We start from the raw sequence: 19,060 nt of genomic DNA on the forward strand, positions 1-19,060 counted from the left end.
CACATACAAAGAGGAAGATTGGCATGGGTGTTAGTTCAGGGCTAACCTTCCTTAAGCAAAAGAAAAAAAGGAAGATTGGCAGCAGATGTTAGCTCAGGGCGAAACTTCCTCAGCAAGAAAACAAAAAAGATAGGTTCCCGGACCTCTTTCTTGTTTAAAGGAGGTGACCAGAAAGTTAACAGATGAGCCTTCCAGATGATTCTGAGGTGAGGCCAGATTTCAGAAGCACAAGTAAACCACTGCAGGCTCCTGTTGAAGTTTCTAATTATAGGCAGGAGAGCACTGCACTCACCATTCATAACGTCTGGGGTGGCTTTTTTCCTAAGGAGACAGGGAAGTCGGTTCCATGTCGAAGAACATAAGCATTTTCTTAATTTTTGTCACCTCAGCTTCACAGTGCAGTTAGATACAAAACCCCCAGCTGGACTCTGTAAGAACTTGCCTGATTTTTGTAAAAGAAAACATTTATTCTTCTAAAAATTTATATACATTGCCATAGATATCATTCATGTTGCAGCAGCTCTCGGCTGGCCTCAGGAACCTTCCAATGAGCCTTCTTTTATAATTGCCCGAGCAAGATTTCGTGCAAGAGCAAGTCTCAGCATTTCCACCTTGGTGGTCTCTATGTCATCATCCTAAAAGCAAAGAGAGCCAGCATGAGCCCAGCAAGTGTTTCTTCTTTAAAGCTCCCAAAGGCTCTAGCTAATCCAAAGGTAGGTAGGTAGAGGGCATTTAATATTCAGTAGTAGCTTCTAGCAAGTTCTCAATATGAGCGCTACATGCAAAGGACCAGTGCAACTGATTGACAGGAAAAAAAAAAAATAGAGACCAGAACACTAAAATCACCCCCTTTTCTCCTAAAAGAAGTTGGTGTGTCACAGTTACAGGTTAAGAGGTAACTTGAGAGGCCCATGAGTTTGTAAGGGGCCAGTGTTTGTGTAGGGAGGTGGGGGGAGCTGGAGATGATGGAGCCTTTCTCATCTCCATTGTGGAACCAACAAGAGGAAAACTAAAATGACCTGGAGTCGCTGGGCATCCGGCTCTCCATGCACTGGCCTTCCTGAGGTCAAGTCCTCCAGACATCTCATCAGCTCGTATGTTTGCTCTGCTGAAAAAATCACCTAGGAGAGAGAGGCTGCTTTGCTTAGTTGCTCCCCAGCCAAGGCCTGCACAGGTTTGGGTGTGGGCCCAAATGCAGAGACAGCCTTCCTTGCAAGCCCTTTGGAGGAGTGTGCTTTGTACACGCAGCCCTGCGAGGGCAGAGCACCCCTATTCTCACTCCCAGCCCTTCTTCTCAGGGCCTTGGGCTGAGTATGGTCAATAGACAGCTGCCTCATTTCAAATTAAGAAGTTTTTCTTGTGTGGATATTGGATTTCCAGAGTGGGTGCTATGGGGGATTATGCACATACAGAAACCTATTTGGGAGAAGATATGGAGGGCCAGCTGTATGCATCTGCAGCAGCTACGGAATCAAGCACTGTCAAGGACTGCAAAACACAGAGAAGAAAATCACTGGATTCAACCTGTACCTGTTTCTGCTCCAAAAGGGGCAAGGCATCTGTTAGTAGTGTCATCCAGAAAGACCGTGGGGCAATCTGAGAAGTCATCAATGACAGGAGAAGAGAAGCAGCATCAACAAAACGCTTCTCCCCATACAATCGGTGGAACTCGCGGTACTTGCCTATTGAGAAAAGAGAGCACTAGGTCACCCCTGGCCCTACACATGAGAAGAGAGACTCCAGACCAGCCGTTCCACAGAGCAGGGGATCCTTTCAGAGCTGTCTCCAAGTTCATGGACCAATGAGACCAAAAGGATTCAAAACACATGCTTTGAAGGGGCTCCAAAGAGCCAAACCTGGGAGAATGTAAGCATCAAAATAAACAAGAGCCACAGATTATAACACCTTGAGACAAATAACCCAGGAGTCTATTACTGATGTAAATGAAAGAATGGATGGGGCCAAGGGCAAGTCTTCTGTACGGTGGAATGCTAACTAAAACACAAGGAATGAGAGAGTCAGAAAATCACCAATAGTTACTAAAACTAGTGGGTGCAAAGTGTGATGAGGAACAAGACATTTAAATAATCCCAAAGCATCTCCACAAATTATTAAATCAAAAAGAAAGTCAGTGTGCACAGAGGAGACACCTGGTGGATGCCACTTTAACCAAGTGATCAGAACAAACTCCACCAATAAGAGGACAGGCAGCCTCAAGGACACATCGCCTCAGCAGCATTCCTGCCCCAAACACAATCTGAATCTGATAACGAGGAAAGGTCAGATAAACTCAACCTGAGGACATGCTACAAGAGAACTGAACTGACTTCAAAAAAGTCAAGGTTAAGAAGCACCAAGAAAGGCAGAGGCACTAAAGAAACATGGTAACTAAACTCATGAAGCTGGACTCAATAAGGGACATCAGTGGGACAACTGATGGAATCAGAACATGGATTGTAGATGAGAGTATTGTAACAATGTTGAATCTCCTGATTTTGATAACTGTGATTATGTAACAGGATGTTCTTGTTCTTAGGAAATATATGCTCGAGCATTTGTGGAGAAAGGGGACCAATGTTTCCAACTTACTTTCCAGTTGTTCCCCAAAAAACTTGATTGACTGAGAGAATGATAAAACATATGAGGCAAAATATAAATAATTGGTGAATCTGGGTAAAGTGTATACAGGAATTCCTTATTCCTTATCACTACTTTTGCAACTTTTCTCTAAGTTTGAAATTACTGGAAAATACGTTACCAAAACATACGCTTTGCAAAGTCTGGCACACAGGGTTCTATGTGGTTTGGACTTAACAGGAAGGAAACACTGGAGGAGTCTAGAACTCCAATCTCCACAACTGTCCACTTGTGCCAAAGGTCCAGGGGACAGAACCAGAGAGACTCACCCAGGAATGTTAGTCGATCACTGAGCATCATGGCTGGGCCCAGGTTGTCAATGAGATCCAAATCGGAAAAGCAGCCTCGCTCACAGTAATCCCTGAGGAACCTGCAAGGCCAGGTTTGGAGATGAGAGCAGCAGTCCCAGGCCCATTCCTCAGCCTCCCAACTTCCCAGACAGTCCACTGGAAGCCAACACTAGCTGAACCTACCTGTCTGACACCAGCGTGGCAAAGGCCGCATCTTTGGCTCGAATGCTCCAAGAGAGGGCAGAGCCCAGGCGATTGTTCCGGACAGCTTTCATGGCTAAGATCTTACAAATGCTGCGAACTGTGCAGCGGACAAGAGAAAAGGTGAACCATGCACCCTACAAATTACTCCATTCCTGAATCCTGCTGGGATAGGAGCAGCCTTCCCACCTCTTCTGAGCTTTCCACGGCCTCTCCGTAAGCTGCAAACACAGCTTGGTCGGCAAAACTGAGAACTCCAGGGTTTATAAATTGTCTCCTGCCTCTGTTAACAATATGACCCACCCTGGCAGAATTGGCTTTGTGAGTAGGTTTGATGGTGGCAAAAAGACCTTTATTGCTCCCCACAGATCAGTTCCTCCATCACCAGTCCAGGTGCCAGAACTATCATCCCTTGGGTCTTGAATGCCATGTGCTTTCAGATGGTCATAAACATGCAAATGACTCTGGGAAGAATAATAACTTAGGTTCTTACCCCTCAACAGTGAGGGGAGAAAGAAGAGGCAGATTCTATCACTGTGTCCTCCCTGTGCTCCTCCTGAGCCGCCTCCTGTCTTGCTTCTCCACTGAGCCAGCCTTAGCAGCAACAGCAACCCGCTTGGGGCAGGTCAACACAAAGCTGACGCCAGGCCTGATCTCTTGGAGTAAGTATGAGAGAAATGGGCCAGGACCTTTCTAAAAGGCAATGTACTCGACTGCTTCTAGGTCCCAATGGATCCCCAGCTCTTTGTCCCTCCCCAGTAATTTCCCTGTTTCGGCTTCCTCTTAGAAGCCACTGCCTGGCCTCTCTCCAGTCCGGGTGGCATGGTGTGAGCACAGAGTGTGTGCCGGGAGGAGGGCCAACTCACCTTGCTCAGTCATCTGTCGCTGCTCACAAATCCGCAGCACCTTGAGGGCTTTCTGCTCAGTGCTCAGAGGGATCCGCTCAATGTGCAGCTCCAAGGAAACTCGGCCCAGCTCAGGGCAGTAGTCAAAGTAATCCACCCCCAGCTGCCAGAGGCTGCAAAGTTCCGAGGAGGACAGACGTGAGGGCCTGGTGAGCACAGGTGCTGCTCTGGAGCTCAGGGATTGGCACCGAGGTGGCTCCTACCCCAGACCCCTGTAGCCTCTGGGGAACCAGAAGGGACAGAACACAGTCCAAGCTCCAGTGGCACCCATATGCTGAAGAGCACCCCGCTGCCACCCCACCCCCTCAGGGCCTTCCTACCTGTGATGAGCAAACAGTCCTGAGGCATATTCCAGCAGGAGGAACTCTCTCATGTTGGATCCAAAGCTGGAATAAAACATGAGACCAAGACTCCTGGCCTGCTCCATTCAGGGCCTCCTTGTGCAGCCCAACTAGCCTCCCTTCTAGGCCTTTGGTTCGCCCCACCCTCGAGGGCCTGGGTGGTGGGGAGAAGGGGGTTGGCGTGGCCACAGTGCACTTACTAGAGGTTGTGCGACTGGAGGAGTTTGCAGTGATCCAGCAGGTCTGTCAGATGGGCCACAAACCACCAGTTGCTTAGGGCAATGCTATAAGGCAAGGCAAGAAGGAAAGGCAGGGTGAGAGGCAATGGCCCACATGATGGGGCATGAGAAGGAACCCCACATGTACTTTGCTTAAAAAAGCACGAGAGGCACTATGGAAAACAGTATGGAGATTTCTCAAAAAGTTAAAAATAGAAATACCCTATGACCCACCCATCCCATTACTGGGTATCTATCCTAAGAACCTGAAATCAGAAATCCCAAGAGTCCCTTGCACCCCTATGTTCATCGCAGCATTATTTACAATAGCCAAGACGTGGAACCAACCTACATGCCCAGAAACTGATGATTGGATAAAGAAGATATGGTATATATACACAATGGAATACTACTCAGCCATAAAAAAAGACAAAATTGGCCCATTCGCAGCAACGTGGATGGACCTCGAGGGTATTATGTTAAGCGAAATAAGCCAGTCAGAGAAAGACGAACTCTATATGACTCCACTCATAGGTGGAAGTTAACATATTGACAAGGAGATCTGATCGGTGGTTACCAGGGAAAAGGGGGGGTGGGAGGAGGGCACAAAGGGGGAAGTGGTGTACCCACAACATGACTAACAATAATGTACAACTGAAATCTCACAAGGCTGTAATCTATCATAACATTAATAAAAAAAAAAAAAAAGCACGAGAGGGACAGCAACTAACCAAAGTCTGTTTGGAAGCGCAGTGAGGAGTTTCTCTCTGCTACCTGGGAACTAACAACGGACACTCAGAAGGATGTCTGAGCCCCAAAGCAGCAGCCAATGATATTTATCTATGAAGAATGTCACACAGAACATGAAATAAAACCCAGGAATCCAATCAGACGCAGAGAACGTGGATACAGAATAATGTATAAAAGACTAAAAGACTGGTGGTTTTTGATGCTCAATGAAACATGGAATTCAGAGGAATATGTTTGCATTTATACTTCCTGTTAATGTTTCTCAATCTTGTAGAGCTTTTGATTAGTGTACTTATCTTTACAAATATGACTATACACAGATGATGTCACTTTAAAAACCATCTTAGGGGGCCAGCCCCGTGGCCAAGTGGTTAAGTTCGTGTGCTCTGCTTCGGCAGCCCAGGTTTCGCCAGTTCGGATCCTGGCACAGACATGGCACCGCTCATCAGTCCACACTGAGGCGGCGTCCCACATGCCACAACTAGAAGGACCCACAACTAAAAATATACAACTATGTACCGGGGGGCTTTAGGAAGAAAAAGGACAAATAAAATCTTTAAAAAAACAACAAACCATCTTAGGGGGCTGGTCCCGTGACCTAGTGGTTAAGTTCAGCACACTCTGCTTTAGCAGCCCGAGTACGGTTCCCAGGCACAGACCTACACCACTCATCGGCAGCCATGCTGTGGCATCGATCCACATACAAAACAGAGGAAGACTAGCACAGACGTTAGCTCAGGGTGACTCTTCCTCAAACAAAAAGAGGAAGATTGGTAACAGATGTTAGCTCAGGGTGAATCTTCCTCAGCACCAAAAAAAAAGGGGGTCTATTAATACTTTGTATAAAGAATTTCATTTTTATTCATTTACATGATTCATAATTTAATTTACTGTATATGTAATCTGACAAACATGAAGGTTAAAAGCCCTTCCCCAAATCACACTTTTTTTTTTAAAGATTGGCACCTGAGCTAACAACTGTTGCCAATCTTATTTTTTTTCTTTCTGCTTTTTCTCCCCAAATTCCTCCAGTACATAATTGTGTATTTTAGTTGTGGATCCTTCTAGTTGTGGCACGTGCGATGCCACCTCAGCGTGGCCTGATGAGTGGCACCATCTCAGCGCCCAGGATCCAAACCAGTGAAACCCTGGGCTGCCACAGCAGAGCGCATGAACTTAATCACTAGGCAACAGGGCCGGCCCCCTAAACCACACTTTTAATCAAAACCTAGAATCATCTGGGGCCCGTTAAAAATGAAGGTTTCTAGGGCCCTCTAAAGGTCTGGTTAAGTAAGCTCCTTGGAAACCAGTGTTTCACATCACCAAGTGTTCATAAACTCTCTAGCATCATGTTGTATAGAGTATGGCAATGCACTTATTGTCAGTGTGCATACATCATTTTGAGTTATATTTTTCATTTGTTACTTGGCATAGGTCTTTCTCTATTTGTATATAATGCTTGACTATAAATCTTGGGAGAGGGAAAAGAAACTTTAATGGTTGCTTTCTAAAAGGCAAATTCAGAGCCAGCCCTGATGGCCTAGTGGTTAAAGTTCAGCACACACTGCTTTGGTGGTCTGGGTTCAGTTCCTGGGTGTGGAACCACACTGTGCATCTGTCAGTAGCCATGCTGTGGCAGTGGCTTACAGAGAAGAACTAGCAGGAAGGAAAAAAAAAGAAAAGGCAAATTCAACCACAAGTAAAGTGGATGGAGCAGACTATTAAGGCAGGTGCAATTTCCCAGGTGTAATCATTCATTAAGGTAAAAAGTTCTGCTTTCAGGATATAAAAAGAATAGGGATTGGTTTATAGTGAATTATTGGATAAATGTTTAAAACTTTTACCTTGATCTTATGGATATGGATACTCAGATAGTCCTCTGTTCCAGGATTCCATCACTATGGAACATCATGTTGGCCTCCCTAACATTCTTTTAGAAGATTAGATATATTCCAACTTTCTTAATAGCTGAGTGTGTCTCTGACATTCAAAAAATCATCGGGGGCTGGCTCCATGGCATAGTGGTTAAGTTTGGTGCGCTCTGCTTCAGCAGCCTAAGTTTGTGGGTTCAGATCCCAGGTGTGGATCTACACCACTCATCACATACAAAACAGGAAGACTGGCACAGATGTTAGCTCAGGGCAAATCTTCCTCACCAACCTCACCAAAAAGAAAAATTATCTATGCCAATTTTTAAAAACACCTGTATGTCTACTACCGTCCTCGAATACTAAATTTTATAAATTCATTATGTGCTACACAGGGTACTACCATGCTCAAATTTTTAAGAGTACTTCTTTAGTCCAGGTTTTCCTTTAGCCACGGCTCTCATAATTTTCCAATTCTGCTGTGCGTCTTCTTGACTTTGTCCTTTTTAGACAAAAGAGTCCCAATAAATAAGATATCTCTTTATGGCAGCCTCCTAAATAAACTCCAACTCACTGGATGATGTTGCTCTTAACTGTTCTGATTTCATCAAAGGTCCTTTGAGTTATCAGTAGTTTAACTGAATACTGGTTTTTGGTTAATTAGTCAGTGGTTTAATGGAAAAGGTATTATAACTGGAACTCAAAACTGCCATTTCAGTCAGTCAGTCCCCTCTGCGTGTCCCTTCATCTGTAAATTGGAAGTAACTTTACCTCTTGCCTACCTGGACTGTTTTAAGAAAAAACTTGGAAAATAGATTTTAAATTGCTCTAAGAAGACTCTTCTGAATACTGTTTTATAAATATAAAAATCAGTAAATCTGACCTAGAAGTTAACAAACTGCTTATCAAACTACTAAACTGCTTACCAATGACTATGGATATGCTGAAAAGCATAGCCACGTCCATGGGAAAAGCACTGCAAATCGCTTCAGATCCAGTCCTGCTACTCACTGACTGGCTGTTCAGTTCTTTTACCTTCAGCCTCATTGTCAAAGGTAGAATTATGATGGTCAGTACAGTGTTTTGAGACTGAAGATATGAAAAATTCAAAAATAGATGAAACCAGAAATGACCAGTCCTAAGGAAGAATAAAATATCATATAAGGTGAGGAAGTGTAAACTGAGAAGATGTTAAAACAAGTTGCCGCCTCATATAAAAATACACGCACATCCCCACTCCTCTTAGAATAAGTTCTATATAGAAAATTAGTCAAGAGGGAGCAATTATTTGAGCAGAGGGCTGAAGGATGAGAAGGAACCTGCCACAAGAAGACAAGGGGAAAGAGCATTCCTGAAATAGAGGAAACTGAGCCAGTGTAATAACTCAGGTGGAAAGTAAGGTGGTCTTGTTTCCACTTCAGAATGAAGCCTAAGTCATTCAAACTTCAAGGCAGACAGAGGCCAGCCACTTAGGGCCTTGTGATGGGAATAAGGAGAGCGACGTGGGTTTAAGACTTACAAGATTACTCAGGCTATTCTGTGAGAATGGACAATACAGGGACAGGGGATGGTGGGGAAGCCAGTTAGGGGCCACCTGTAATAGTTCAGGCCAACGGTGATGCCGGCTGGGCCAGGGTGACAGATGCGGAGGGAGCGAGAAATAGCTGGTTGTGAGATCCATTTGTGAAGGTGAACTAGACCGACTAGTGCTTAAGAGCTCAGTAAACAGTATTTGGACACCCACAGTGCCCCTGGCTGGCAGTGGGACTTTACCAGGGCTCACTTTCCACATTTGTATAAGATAGGCATGAAATCATAGCACCTACCTCAAAGGTTTGTTGCAAGATAAAATAAAATAATCCATAAAAACTCTTAGCCTAATAATTTATGTTAACTATTACCATCACCATTTTCCACACAAATGACTGTATCTGCCTTAGGATTGGTCTCCCAGCTCCTGGCCCTGCCGTCCTCCACACTCTTCAGATTGCTTTTTCTCAAATACAAATGTCATGGCACTGGCCTGCTGAAAATCCTCAGTGGCTCCCCGTTTTCATAAAATCAAAACTATTTGGAATAGTACATTTGGTCTTGATACTCCTTTCCTACCTGTCACCAGTTCAACCCCTCTCAGTCTTTGGTTCTCAGGAGACAGCTGCAGATCCTGAGGCAGGCAACAGGCCTTAGTGCTTTCCACCTACATCTTTTCCCATGCTTCTCTCTCGGCCTGATGTGACCTTTTCTGGTGTTCTTCATTGAACTTTTCAGGACTCAACTTGAGTGCATACTCCTTCAAGGTTTTCCTGACTTTCCAATCTGATAAAGGATCCTCTCATAAGGGGTCCCATAACATCTAGTGTAGACGCTAAATTCCACACAGGAAAAACTGCTGTAATCTTCAAGTTTGGTACCATGTGGGGCATGTGATAGATGCCCAATAAATGTTGACTGAGTTGCACTGAAAAAAAGATGGGAGGGTGTGGGCTGGGTGCGAGGAAATGACACCTCGGCCTTCCAGTACACCTGCTGTTACCCAGACTTCTAGCTGACGCATATGGCAAAACAGTCAGCGAGGTGGCTGCAGAGGACCCCACAGCTAAGGAGGCCAAGAGGGCCCTGAGCAGAGGGAGCCACAGCATGCTCCAGTCTGTGCAGCCCTTGAGTGTCTCCCCAGGAGGATACACCAGCCTCCAAGGCCAGAGGGCAGTGACCACTGGAGGCAGAGGTCTAACAACATGGCTCCAGTGACCGAGCCCCCTGGACAGAGTGCTGAACAAAGCCAGCACGGTCTCCCTGCAAGGCTGGACAAGTCTGCACAACACAGATGTCGGATCTTCACACACGCATAACGGAGAATTCTGAGAGCACCGTCTACACGGAACAGCGAACCACCTCATGGTTCAGAGATGTGCGAGGAAGGCTTAATTAACAGCTCTGGAGTGGCCTCTGCTGGAAAAGGGGGAACTGTGGAGCCAGAGGACGAGCCACAGTGAAGGCCCCACCCTGAGGAAACAACTGTAACCCCCAAGGGACTGTGTGCCCTGCACTGGGGCTGCCGTCACCCCCTGACCCCGACCCCTGAATCTTCCGACTGTCCCCTCCTCTGCCTCGGTGAGCCCTGGCAGCTGTGGACCCTCTTCTATAAATGGGGCGTGAGGGTGTGCACACACCACTGCACCCTGCGGCCAACGTTATGGGCTGGGCCAAAGTTCTGGCAAGAAGATTCTAGATTAGACAAACTGAATCTCTTCTTAGTTTTTGAAGGAAGACCTGTTCCCTTTTGCTTGATACTTTCAGAGGACTTTAAGAGCACCAGGAAGCTGCTATCTCGCCTAGCTCCCAGTGAAGTGTGTGCCAGCTGTTTCCTTCTACTGGACAGCAAGGAACTGGCTTTTAGAGGAAGTTGCAAGCCATAGGGGAGGAAATGAGCCCTGGGAGGATTCCCAACTTCTCCTTTCAGCTGTGGGGATAACTAGCAAACATGTGGCCCTTTAGCAGGGGCTTATGAACTCTGGCCTCCAAGGGCCTTTATGCTCTGCTTCAGGACCCCTCAGTGCCCCTTCTCCCCTTTAGGGTCTGGCATAGTTGACATGGGGTAGTCAGGTGCCCACAGAAACCTCCCTTCCAGTGCCTTTAGAAAGGTTTCCCCTCATTCCCCTTTCACACAGTAATCATGAACCCAGCTGATATCACCCCCAAAGCAGCAAGGCTTCCCTATACCTCCAGCCAACTGGTCCAACTCCAGACAGAGGCCCCTCTCCCTCAGGAACTGACCAGTACAACCCATGAGAAACGAAGTGCTCACAAGACCCCAAATCCAACCCCTCCCATCCAGGCAGGCGCATCTCTAAAACTGCTTCTCTCTCGGAAGATACTTCAGTCCTTCACTTCCTGGGATGAGGTCCTGCAACTTGTTTTCAGCGCCTCTTTCAGAATGGGATAGGAAGTAGATTCCTGATGAGAAAAACCCAAGCTCTGAGATTTACAGCTAACAGAAATACCTCAGATCCTTTCCTGTGTGCCAGGGCAGACAGATGCCCAGAGCAAGGGGCTGCAAGCCTGACATGAGGGGGATGCCATTTTCTGTCATATTCATAAAAGCCACTCCTCTTCATTGGCACTTCTCTATCTTTTTTTTTTCCTAAGTCACTGAAAAGAACAGCATGCTTTCCCTTTCTATTTTCCTTCCTCCTTGTTCTGCTCAAATCTGTTTTGTTTCTAAATATCCAGATGTGGCTTATGAAGGAAGTCCTAGTAGAAATAACCCACTGCTGTAATAGTATATTTAGGAATGCCTGTTACTTCAAATTATAGGAGAAACACTGCCAAAGCCAAAAAATGATGTGCGCGTGCTTTTAAGTTATTCTCACTAACCCCTCCATGCAGAGGTCCCCCACACCCGCCACCAGTTCAGTTCTATAAGTTATCGTCTAGCTCCTACTAAGTCTGGATTTTATAGGTCTATGAAAAGAATACTGACACAAAACCCGTTTTCTTTCTCCAAATCCAGCATCATTTTTCTTGAAGCCCTGGCTTCAAGGAAGAGCAGGTAGCAGGAAAGGAACCCTTCCCATTGCCCAGATCCACTAAAAATGATCCAGTTGAGGCCAGTGAATTTGATACTTGAGCAGGGCCATCTGCTGCAGTTCCCAACTTTCTCCCTTCCAGGAGTCTTCAGTGCAACACCCACTTGTCGAGGCTGCACAAGAAGGGAGGGAAAATTCTTTACTTATCTACGGAAATTTCTAGAAAGCTTTACCTTTGATTCATTATGTTTAACACTCCCTTTCCTGCCTTGCTGCAGTTTCAATGCAATGATGGGACACTCTTTTGGGGAGAGGGCTGGTATAGAATCCCTGCTCTGAAGAGACCCAGCCAGGAGCCCAATGTATGATAACCCTTGGCTCATGAGAGAGTGCGATTGTTGAGAAGGACTGTCCCTTAAGATGGTTGCGTGTCCATTAGATTCCAAGAAACAGGTTTGTTGGCTTTTTCTGGATTTTAAATATCCAAGTAATTTCCTGCAATGTTACTGTAAGTAAACATCCCTGAAATGGAAATTGTTATAAATATGGTAGTCCTCAAGCCTCAGGAAGGACCCCAAGTTTGTCAAGAGAGAAGCTGTTACCCACCTACATGTGGCTGGGGAGGGGAGCAGGTCTGCAGGAAGAAGGTTAAGACACCAGCAAGAAGGAACAAGACATTCTAGAAAAGGATGCTGATGATGGGTTGTATAACATTGTGAATGTACTTAATGCCACTGAATTGCACACCTAAAGAAGTTAGAACGGTGGTCATGCAGCAGGTCCTACCTGCACTCCTTGATCACTTGGTGGATGTCAAACTCAAAGGCTGCCATCAAGATGTTGTCCAAGGGTTCTGGGCTGCTCTCACCTCCCAGAAACAGGTCAAGGCTGGACTGTGGAAAGGTGGGGACCCACTCAATTCCCAGATGGAAGCAGAGACTCAAGGGGGCGGGTAAGGCTGCTGTGTAGGGAACCCTAGAGAAGGGCGATGGAGCCCTTCAAAAAGGGCCAATAAAAAGCCCCTTCCTGATCTCCAGGGAGGTTCAGCTCAAAGAGGCCACATGCCGAAAACGACCCAGCAGGGAGCAGCGGCCCCAGGATTCCTACTCCCCACCCTGACCCAGTGGAGCTCAGACTCACCTGGGCATAGAAGTGCAGATCAATGGGTTTTACTGTGGGATGAGAATACAGGAGCCGGGTCACCAGGAAATGATACCAGTTATTCAAAAGCTCCTTCTGCTCCAACAAGGCAGCTTCGTCTCCCAGCATGATCTGAGAAGACATGTTTTCCTTTAGCTCCAGGAGGGACTTCTCTATAACTCTCCCGATCTCAACTAGAGCACCTAGTATGAAAGCTCTCTCCTTCCCGGCAGAGCTGACGGATAGCCCTGTCCAAGGGGCACTAAGTTCCTGCTATGGCTTTGCTAGGTGCCACAGCCCGAGGGACGCCAACTTGGAGTGCAACGTGGACTTGCCTCCCACAGACCTTGCAGAGAGACTCCAGGTGAGGACTGGAGGCGAACGTGCCATCCTGGAGGTGCCGCTCACATTCCTCGTGCCAGTGCTGCCACTTCAGCTCCAGCTCCGTTAGAGTCTGAGTGGTACCAGGCTAAGGGGAGAAATGCAGCGAGGTGCCATCACCACACAAACCCCTTATGCTTAATGAAATACCCGTCTCCCGTGACCCAGCAGAGCAGGGCTGTTGTCACATACGCTGAGCACAGGCATTGTCCTCATCAAGTCCCCCAGGATTCGGCACATGCCTGCAGAGGTGGGACTGCTGTCGGCTTCCTTGGAGAGCATCTGTCGGGCCTCATCCAGCCGGCCCTGCAGCACCAAGATGGTCACCTGAGAGGACAAACAAGAACATGAGCATTCACAGGAGGCCCGGAAGCCAGTCCCCTCCAACCACAATTTGGCTTCCTAGCCTTGAAGAAGCGTGAGGGTTCCTTCCCTCCAGAGGTCATCTAGTGCACCCAGTCTCATGGTTTTAACCTTTACCATGCTTTTCAAACTGCACCTTGTAACCTATTACAGGTTGTGACCAACTTTTAAAAAATAAATGAAATAGAAAATATCATAGTGCATCAAATGAAGTATGGGATCATAAAAGTTTCAGTTCAAATATATATGTGTAATACATATATACTCAATATATATACAGTTCATCCTCTTTATTCAGTGAATTTGTCTACTTGCTAAAATTTGTAACCCCCAAATCAATATCTGAGGTGCTTTCACCATCATTTGTAGACATATGCAAAGCAGCAAAAACTGGATGCACACATTCCCAGCTGAGGTCCAATAAGATGGCACTCTACCTTCTTGTATCAGCTCTCACACTAAACAAGCGTCTTTCTCACAATTTACTTTTTTATTTTTTAAAGATTATAGTTTTCCTTTTTCTCCCCAAAGCCCTCCAGTACACAGTTGTATGTATGTTTAGTTGTGGGTCCTTCTAGTTGTGGCACGTGGGATGCTGTCTCAGCACGGCTTGATGAGCGGTACCACGTCCGCACCCAGGATCTGAACCAGCAAAACCCTGGGCCGCCGAAGCCGAGCGCGCGAACTTGACCACTCAGCCACGGGGCTGGCCCCTCCTGATTTATTTAGTGCCACATTTTTTTATATTTTTGTGCTTTCTTTTGGGCCCCAAGCATAGTGCTGAAGTGCTGTCCAGTGTTCCTAAGTGCCAAGAAGGCTGTGATGTGCCATATGGAGAGGATACACGTTAGATAAGCTTCGATCAGGAATGCATTACACTGCTGGTGGCCCTGAGTTCAACGTTAATGAATCAATACTGTATATTAAATACAGTGTCTTTAAACAGAAACATACACAAAACAAGGTAATATATTGATTAGCTGACAAAAATGTTGTGACCAGAGCTTCGAAGGAACCCTGTATTCACCTAGGAGCAATGGTTCAATAATTACTAATTCAGTTTTCCAGGCAACTTTATACACCGTAACTATCATGAATAATGAAAATCAACAGTATATACATACAAGTATATATGTAAAATATACAAAGTATGATTTTTTCTTAAGATTGGCACCTAACATTTGTTGCCAATTTTCTGTTTTTTTTTTTCTTCTTCTCCCCAAAGCCCCCCAGTACATAGCTGTATATTGTAGTTGTAGGTCCCTCTGGCTCTGCTATGCAGGATGCCATGGCCTGATGAGTGGTACTAGGTCCGTGTCCAGGATCCGAACCAGCAAAACTATGGGCTGCTGAACTGGAGCGTGCAAACTTGACCACTTGGCCACAGGGATGGCCCCTAAAATTTTTCTTACTGTAAGTCATGCTCAAAAGAGCCAAGGATATACAGTATGCTGACAAGTCTTTGATTTTTCTCTCTAGCCTGGAATTCCTTCTCTGAATTCCAGACTGGTATATCCTACTGCCTAGTCAATGGCTCCACTTGGACCTCAGAGGCATCTTAAGCATATCTAAAAGTAAACACCTGGTTGCCTGCAACTCACTAACCTGATCTTCCCACATTCTTCTATTTCTTACACACTCACATTCAATCCATTAGAAAATCCCATCAACTGTATCTTTAAACTGCATCCAGAATCTAATCACCTCTTACTATCTCCTCTGCTCAGCTCCTCCCCTTGTCCAAGTCAGCACCATCTCTGTCTGGTTTAGTACCACAGCCTCCAGACTGGTCTCTCTGCTTCCACCCTTGCTATTCTCAGTAGGGCAGCCCAAAGAGCCTTTGAAAACCCAAGTCAGATCACAGCTCTTCTTTGCTCAGCTCTCCAAAGCCCCCCTCATCCCATCTGACTCAGGAGTACAACAGGAACTCTTACTGTGTCCATCAACCAGCTGATACACATTTGTGTCCTTCAACTAATTTAATCATAATAGCTCTATGGGGTAAGTGTTCTTATTATCCATTGTACAGATGAGGAAACTAAAGGCTGTTAAGTAACTCACCCAAGACCTCACAGCTAGTAAGAGGCAGAGCCAGGATGCTAACCCGGGTAGTCTGGTACCATAGACCATCTCCTTACCCCTCTGCTATATTGCCTCCCTAAAAGCTAAAGTCCTATGACAGCCCAGAAATCCCTCTAGACGTGGCCCTCTATTTCTCTGTCCTTATCTCCCCAACTCTCTCTCTTGCTTATGCTGCTCCTGGCTCACTGGCCTCCTTGTCATTCCTCGTCCTACTCTGTCTCTAGGACACAGCATCTGCAGGTCTCGCTGTCTGGATGTTCTTCTCTCCTTTCATAAGCACAGCTCCCCTCCTCACCTCCTTCAGGTCTCTATTCACACATCACCTCAGGAGTGAGGCCTTCGTTGACTCCCCTCACTCTAGCACTCCTAATTCCCCTCCCGTGCTTTATTCCTCTCCATAGCACTTCACTACTACACATGCGACATATTTCGCTTGTTTCTATATCTATTCCCTGTCTCCTCACCCAGAATGTAAGCTCCATAAGGACAGGAATCTTGGGCCGCTTTGATCATGGTTGTTTCCTCAGTGCCTTGCAAACAGTAGTAGTCACTACTCAGTGAATGAATCAGAGACTCAAAACCTGGGCCCAATACTTCCTGAGCAAGGGCTCTCTCCTTACCTGCACAGACCTCCCGGCACCAAAAGGCCGTGGAAGAGCCCCAAAAGCAACAATTCCCCACCTGAGTTCCAGATTTTATGAGTTTAATCAACCTTCCATTACTCAGGTCAACTAGCAACCTCCTCCCTGCTACCGCCCAGCTGGGTCACAGGTCAGCAGAGGTGAATGAAAGCGAGCACAGCTGTCATTGGCACTGCATACATACAAGCACATACACACACCTGACATACTCACTGACTCCCAAACTGATAATCCAAAATGACCCTGGGATCAATCTTTTCGTGTAATAGCTTTATTAAGATATAATTTACATATTATCAACATTCTCCTATTTGGTGTCTAATTCAATGAGTTTTCGTAAGTTTACAGAATTGTGCACCATCACCACAACCCAGTTTTGAAACATTTTGATCATCTCAAACAACCCTCACACTCAGTTACATCACCCACCCCAGCCCCTGTCAATTGGTTTTGTGCTGTCTTCAAGTCTTCTGTTCATTGGATCTACAAAGAAATCAAATTTCTCTTCTCACTGGCAAGTCTGCAAAGCATTACTTTTTTACATGATAACTTAGTTCTAAACTCTCCTACGGAGCAGGCAAGAAAAGATCTAAGAGTGTCTCCACATAGACTCAAACAGCCAGGCCGAGCACACACATGCTCAGCAGCAACCTTCAGGCCTGCCTGCGAACACTGCGGAACAGAGAATATGAGGTGAAAGGCAGGGAGGGCCGGGCTGCACGAGGTCCTTACCAACTTCCAGAAGCTCTCGTGTTTCCTTGGATTCTCACTGCCCAGAACATCTGCCAACAAATTGTCCACTTCACACACGTGCAGTCGGACCCAGTCAAGGAGATGCAGGAGGAGAGGGCCAGCTGGGAGGAAAGACTCTCATCACACAAAAGCCTCAGCTCCATCTGCAGAAAATTTCACTTTCCCATAGTACAGACAGAGAATGTAGGGCAGACGAGCTATGTAGGAAGTGGAAGTGGTTTATCCCTCTTACATGGGCACACATGTGGTCCTAAATAGAGGACTAGGCTAGCAAATGGACTTTTGTGGAATACTTCCTCTGTGCCAGGCAGCTCCACCTTTCACTGAATCCTGGAAAGGGATGAAGAGAGACCTCACCACCCCCCACCACCCCCAGATTCTTCACAACTATGCAACACCCAGTGGCTATGTAAGTAATGGCCATTTAGGGACTGATACTGACTAGGTGCTAGGTATGCAATGATGATAAAAACAGTGACATCCCTCAAAAATCTACTGGAGGAGATAGGCATAAAACCCACTAATTTTAATTTCAAGTTGCCCAGTGCTTTAACAGGAGTATAAATAAAAAGCTATGACTGCAGAGAGATTATTAACACTTGTTTATGGATAACAGCAAACATAAACCATTAAAAGAATGCAAATGCGGGGCCAGCCTGATGGTGCAGTGGTTAAGTGCGCACGTTCCGCTTCCTGGCAGCCTGGGGTTCGCTGGGTCGTATCCCGGGTGCAGACATGGCACCGTTTGGCAAAAGCCATACTGTGGTAGGCGTTCCATGTATAAAGTAGAGGAAGACGGGCATGGATGTTAGCTCAGGGCCAGTCTTCCTCAGCAAAAAGAAGAGGATTGGCAGTAGTCAGCTCAGGGCTAATCTTCCTCCAAAAAAAAAAAAAAGAATGCAAATGCCTTACAGAGAGCCCACTCAATCCAGGACACTGTACTGACCACAATTTAATTCAAGGTCAATGGAATAATTGGAAATGGACAGATAATGTGCAGGGTTGTCCCAGCCCCAAGCACTAGCAACAGAATTCTCAAAGTGACTTTGCCTCCCATCACCTAATCCCTCTTCACATCCCTAAAACTTTCTTTTCCTTATTTAATTTCTTTTCTTTTAAACAACAGAAATGTACTGTCTCCCAGTTCTGGAGGCTAGAGTCTGACGTCAAGGTGCTGGCAGAACTGCTTCCTTCTGCGGCTGAGGAAGAACCTGTTCCAGGCCTCTCCTCTAGCTTCTCCGCAAACTTTCCTAAGCTTGACCAGCCCATGACAGAAATATTGACCACTCCTTTCACACACTAGTTTAACATCTGTTCTGTTGGTATTTTTCAGGGGCCACCTGCCTAAATTTTAGGTTACTAGAAGGCATTGTGTCTGATTCTTTTTGCAGTGTCTGGCCCAATGGCAGGCTTCTTCAGGTGTTATGTAATGCTTTCTGAAGGTTATGCTGATGAAAAGAGCATTCTAGGCAACGAATCACTCACCAGAGCACACAGGAAAGACAAAGACGAAAGGACAGGGGGACACCTTTGACACTGTCACAGGATCATTCCATGCTCACCTGGGGCTACTTCAATAAAAAGAATCTCACAAAGGTTCCAAATGAGCTCCATTGCTGACAAAATGGAGACCTAAAGGAGAAATGGAGACAAAGTTTTGACTGAAAACATTCATGAGATTTGCTCTTGGAGCAAAGAACAAAAGCAGGGCTTGAATCACAGCTCAACGTTCACTGACCATTCGTATGGCAGAGCTTCCCACAGGGCAGCCAGTGAGAATAAAGGGGGCGAGGCGCAGACTAACGTTTTTCAATCTTAATCGTTGTGGTTTTAGTTTAATGTGCGTTAGAAAAATATAACTAGCTCATCACACCCATGACCTTGATGTATATTACAGTTTAGGAAGAGGCTTTGAGTAAAAACAGAAGACGATTTTTAGAAAAATATTCAGTAAATAATATTAC

The 19,060-nt window shown here is 46.0% G+C and overlaps 1 protein-coding gene and 1 pseudogene across 4 annotated transcripts in view; one reads left to right on the forward strand and one right to left on the reverse strand.

The window, feature by feature from the left end:
- Positions 1 to 446: 446 nt before the first annotated feature.
- Positions 447 to 19,060, reverse strand: part of NUP85 (nucleoporin 85) — a 30,567-nt gene continuing 11,953 nt past the window's right edge. For all 4 annotated transcript variants that reach the window (XM_008513248.2, XM_070561455.1, XM_070561456.1 and 1 more), the window contains exons 6-19: positions 18,659 to 18,728; positions 17,076 to 17,197; positions 13,450 to 13,584; positions 13,223 to 13,345; positions 12,877 to 13,008; positions 12,523 to 12,629; positions 4,575 to 4,658; positions 4,354 to 4,419; positions 3,995 to 4,146; positions 3,111 to 3,228; positions 2,907 to 3,007; positions 1,531 to 1,682; positions 1,020 to 1,121; positions 447 to 635 (exon numbers count right to left, since the gene is read on the reverse strand). In XM_008513248.2, coding sequence (XP_008511470.1) covers positions 534 to 635; positions 1,020 to 1,121; positions 1,531 to 1,682; positions 2,907 to 3,007; positions 3,111 to 3,228; positions 3,995 to 4,146; positions 4,354 to 4,419; positions 4,575 to 4,658; positions 12,523 to 12,629; positions 12,877 to 13,008; positions 13,223 to 13,345; positions 13,450 to 13,584; positions 17,076 to 17,197; positions 18,659 to 18,728 — 1,566 coding nt within the window. In that variant the 3' untranslated portion in view covers positions 447 to 533. The remainder of the gene's footprint in view (positions 636 to 1,019; positions 1,122 to 1,530; positions 1,683 to 2,906; positions 3,008 to 3,110; positions 3,229 to 3,994; positions 4,147 to 4,353; positions 4,420 to 4,574; positions 4,659 to 12,522; positions 12,630 to 12,876; positions 13,009 to 13,222; positions 13,346 to 13,449; positions 13,585 to 17,075; positions 17,198 to 18,658; positions 18,729 to 19,060) is intronic.
- LOC103546601 (DNA-directed RNA polymerases I, II, and III subunit RPABC4 pseudogene) lies at positions 4,699 to 5,694 on the forward strand (annotated as a pseudogene).

Source organism: Equus przewalskii, chromosome 10 (genome assembly GCF_037783145.1).
Source record: "Equus przewalskii isolate Varuska chromosome 10, EquPr2, whole genome shotgun sequence".
Taxonomy (NCBI): Eukaryota; Metazoa; Chordata; class Mammalia; order Perissodactyla; family Equidae; genus Equus; species Equus przewalskii.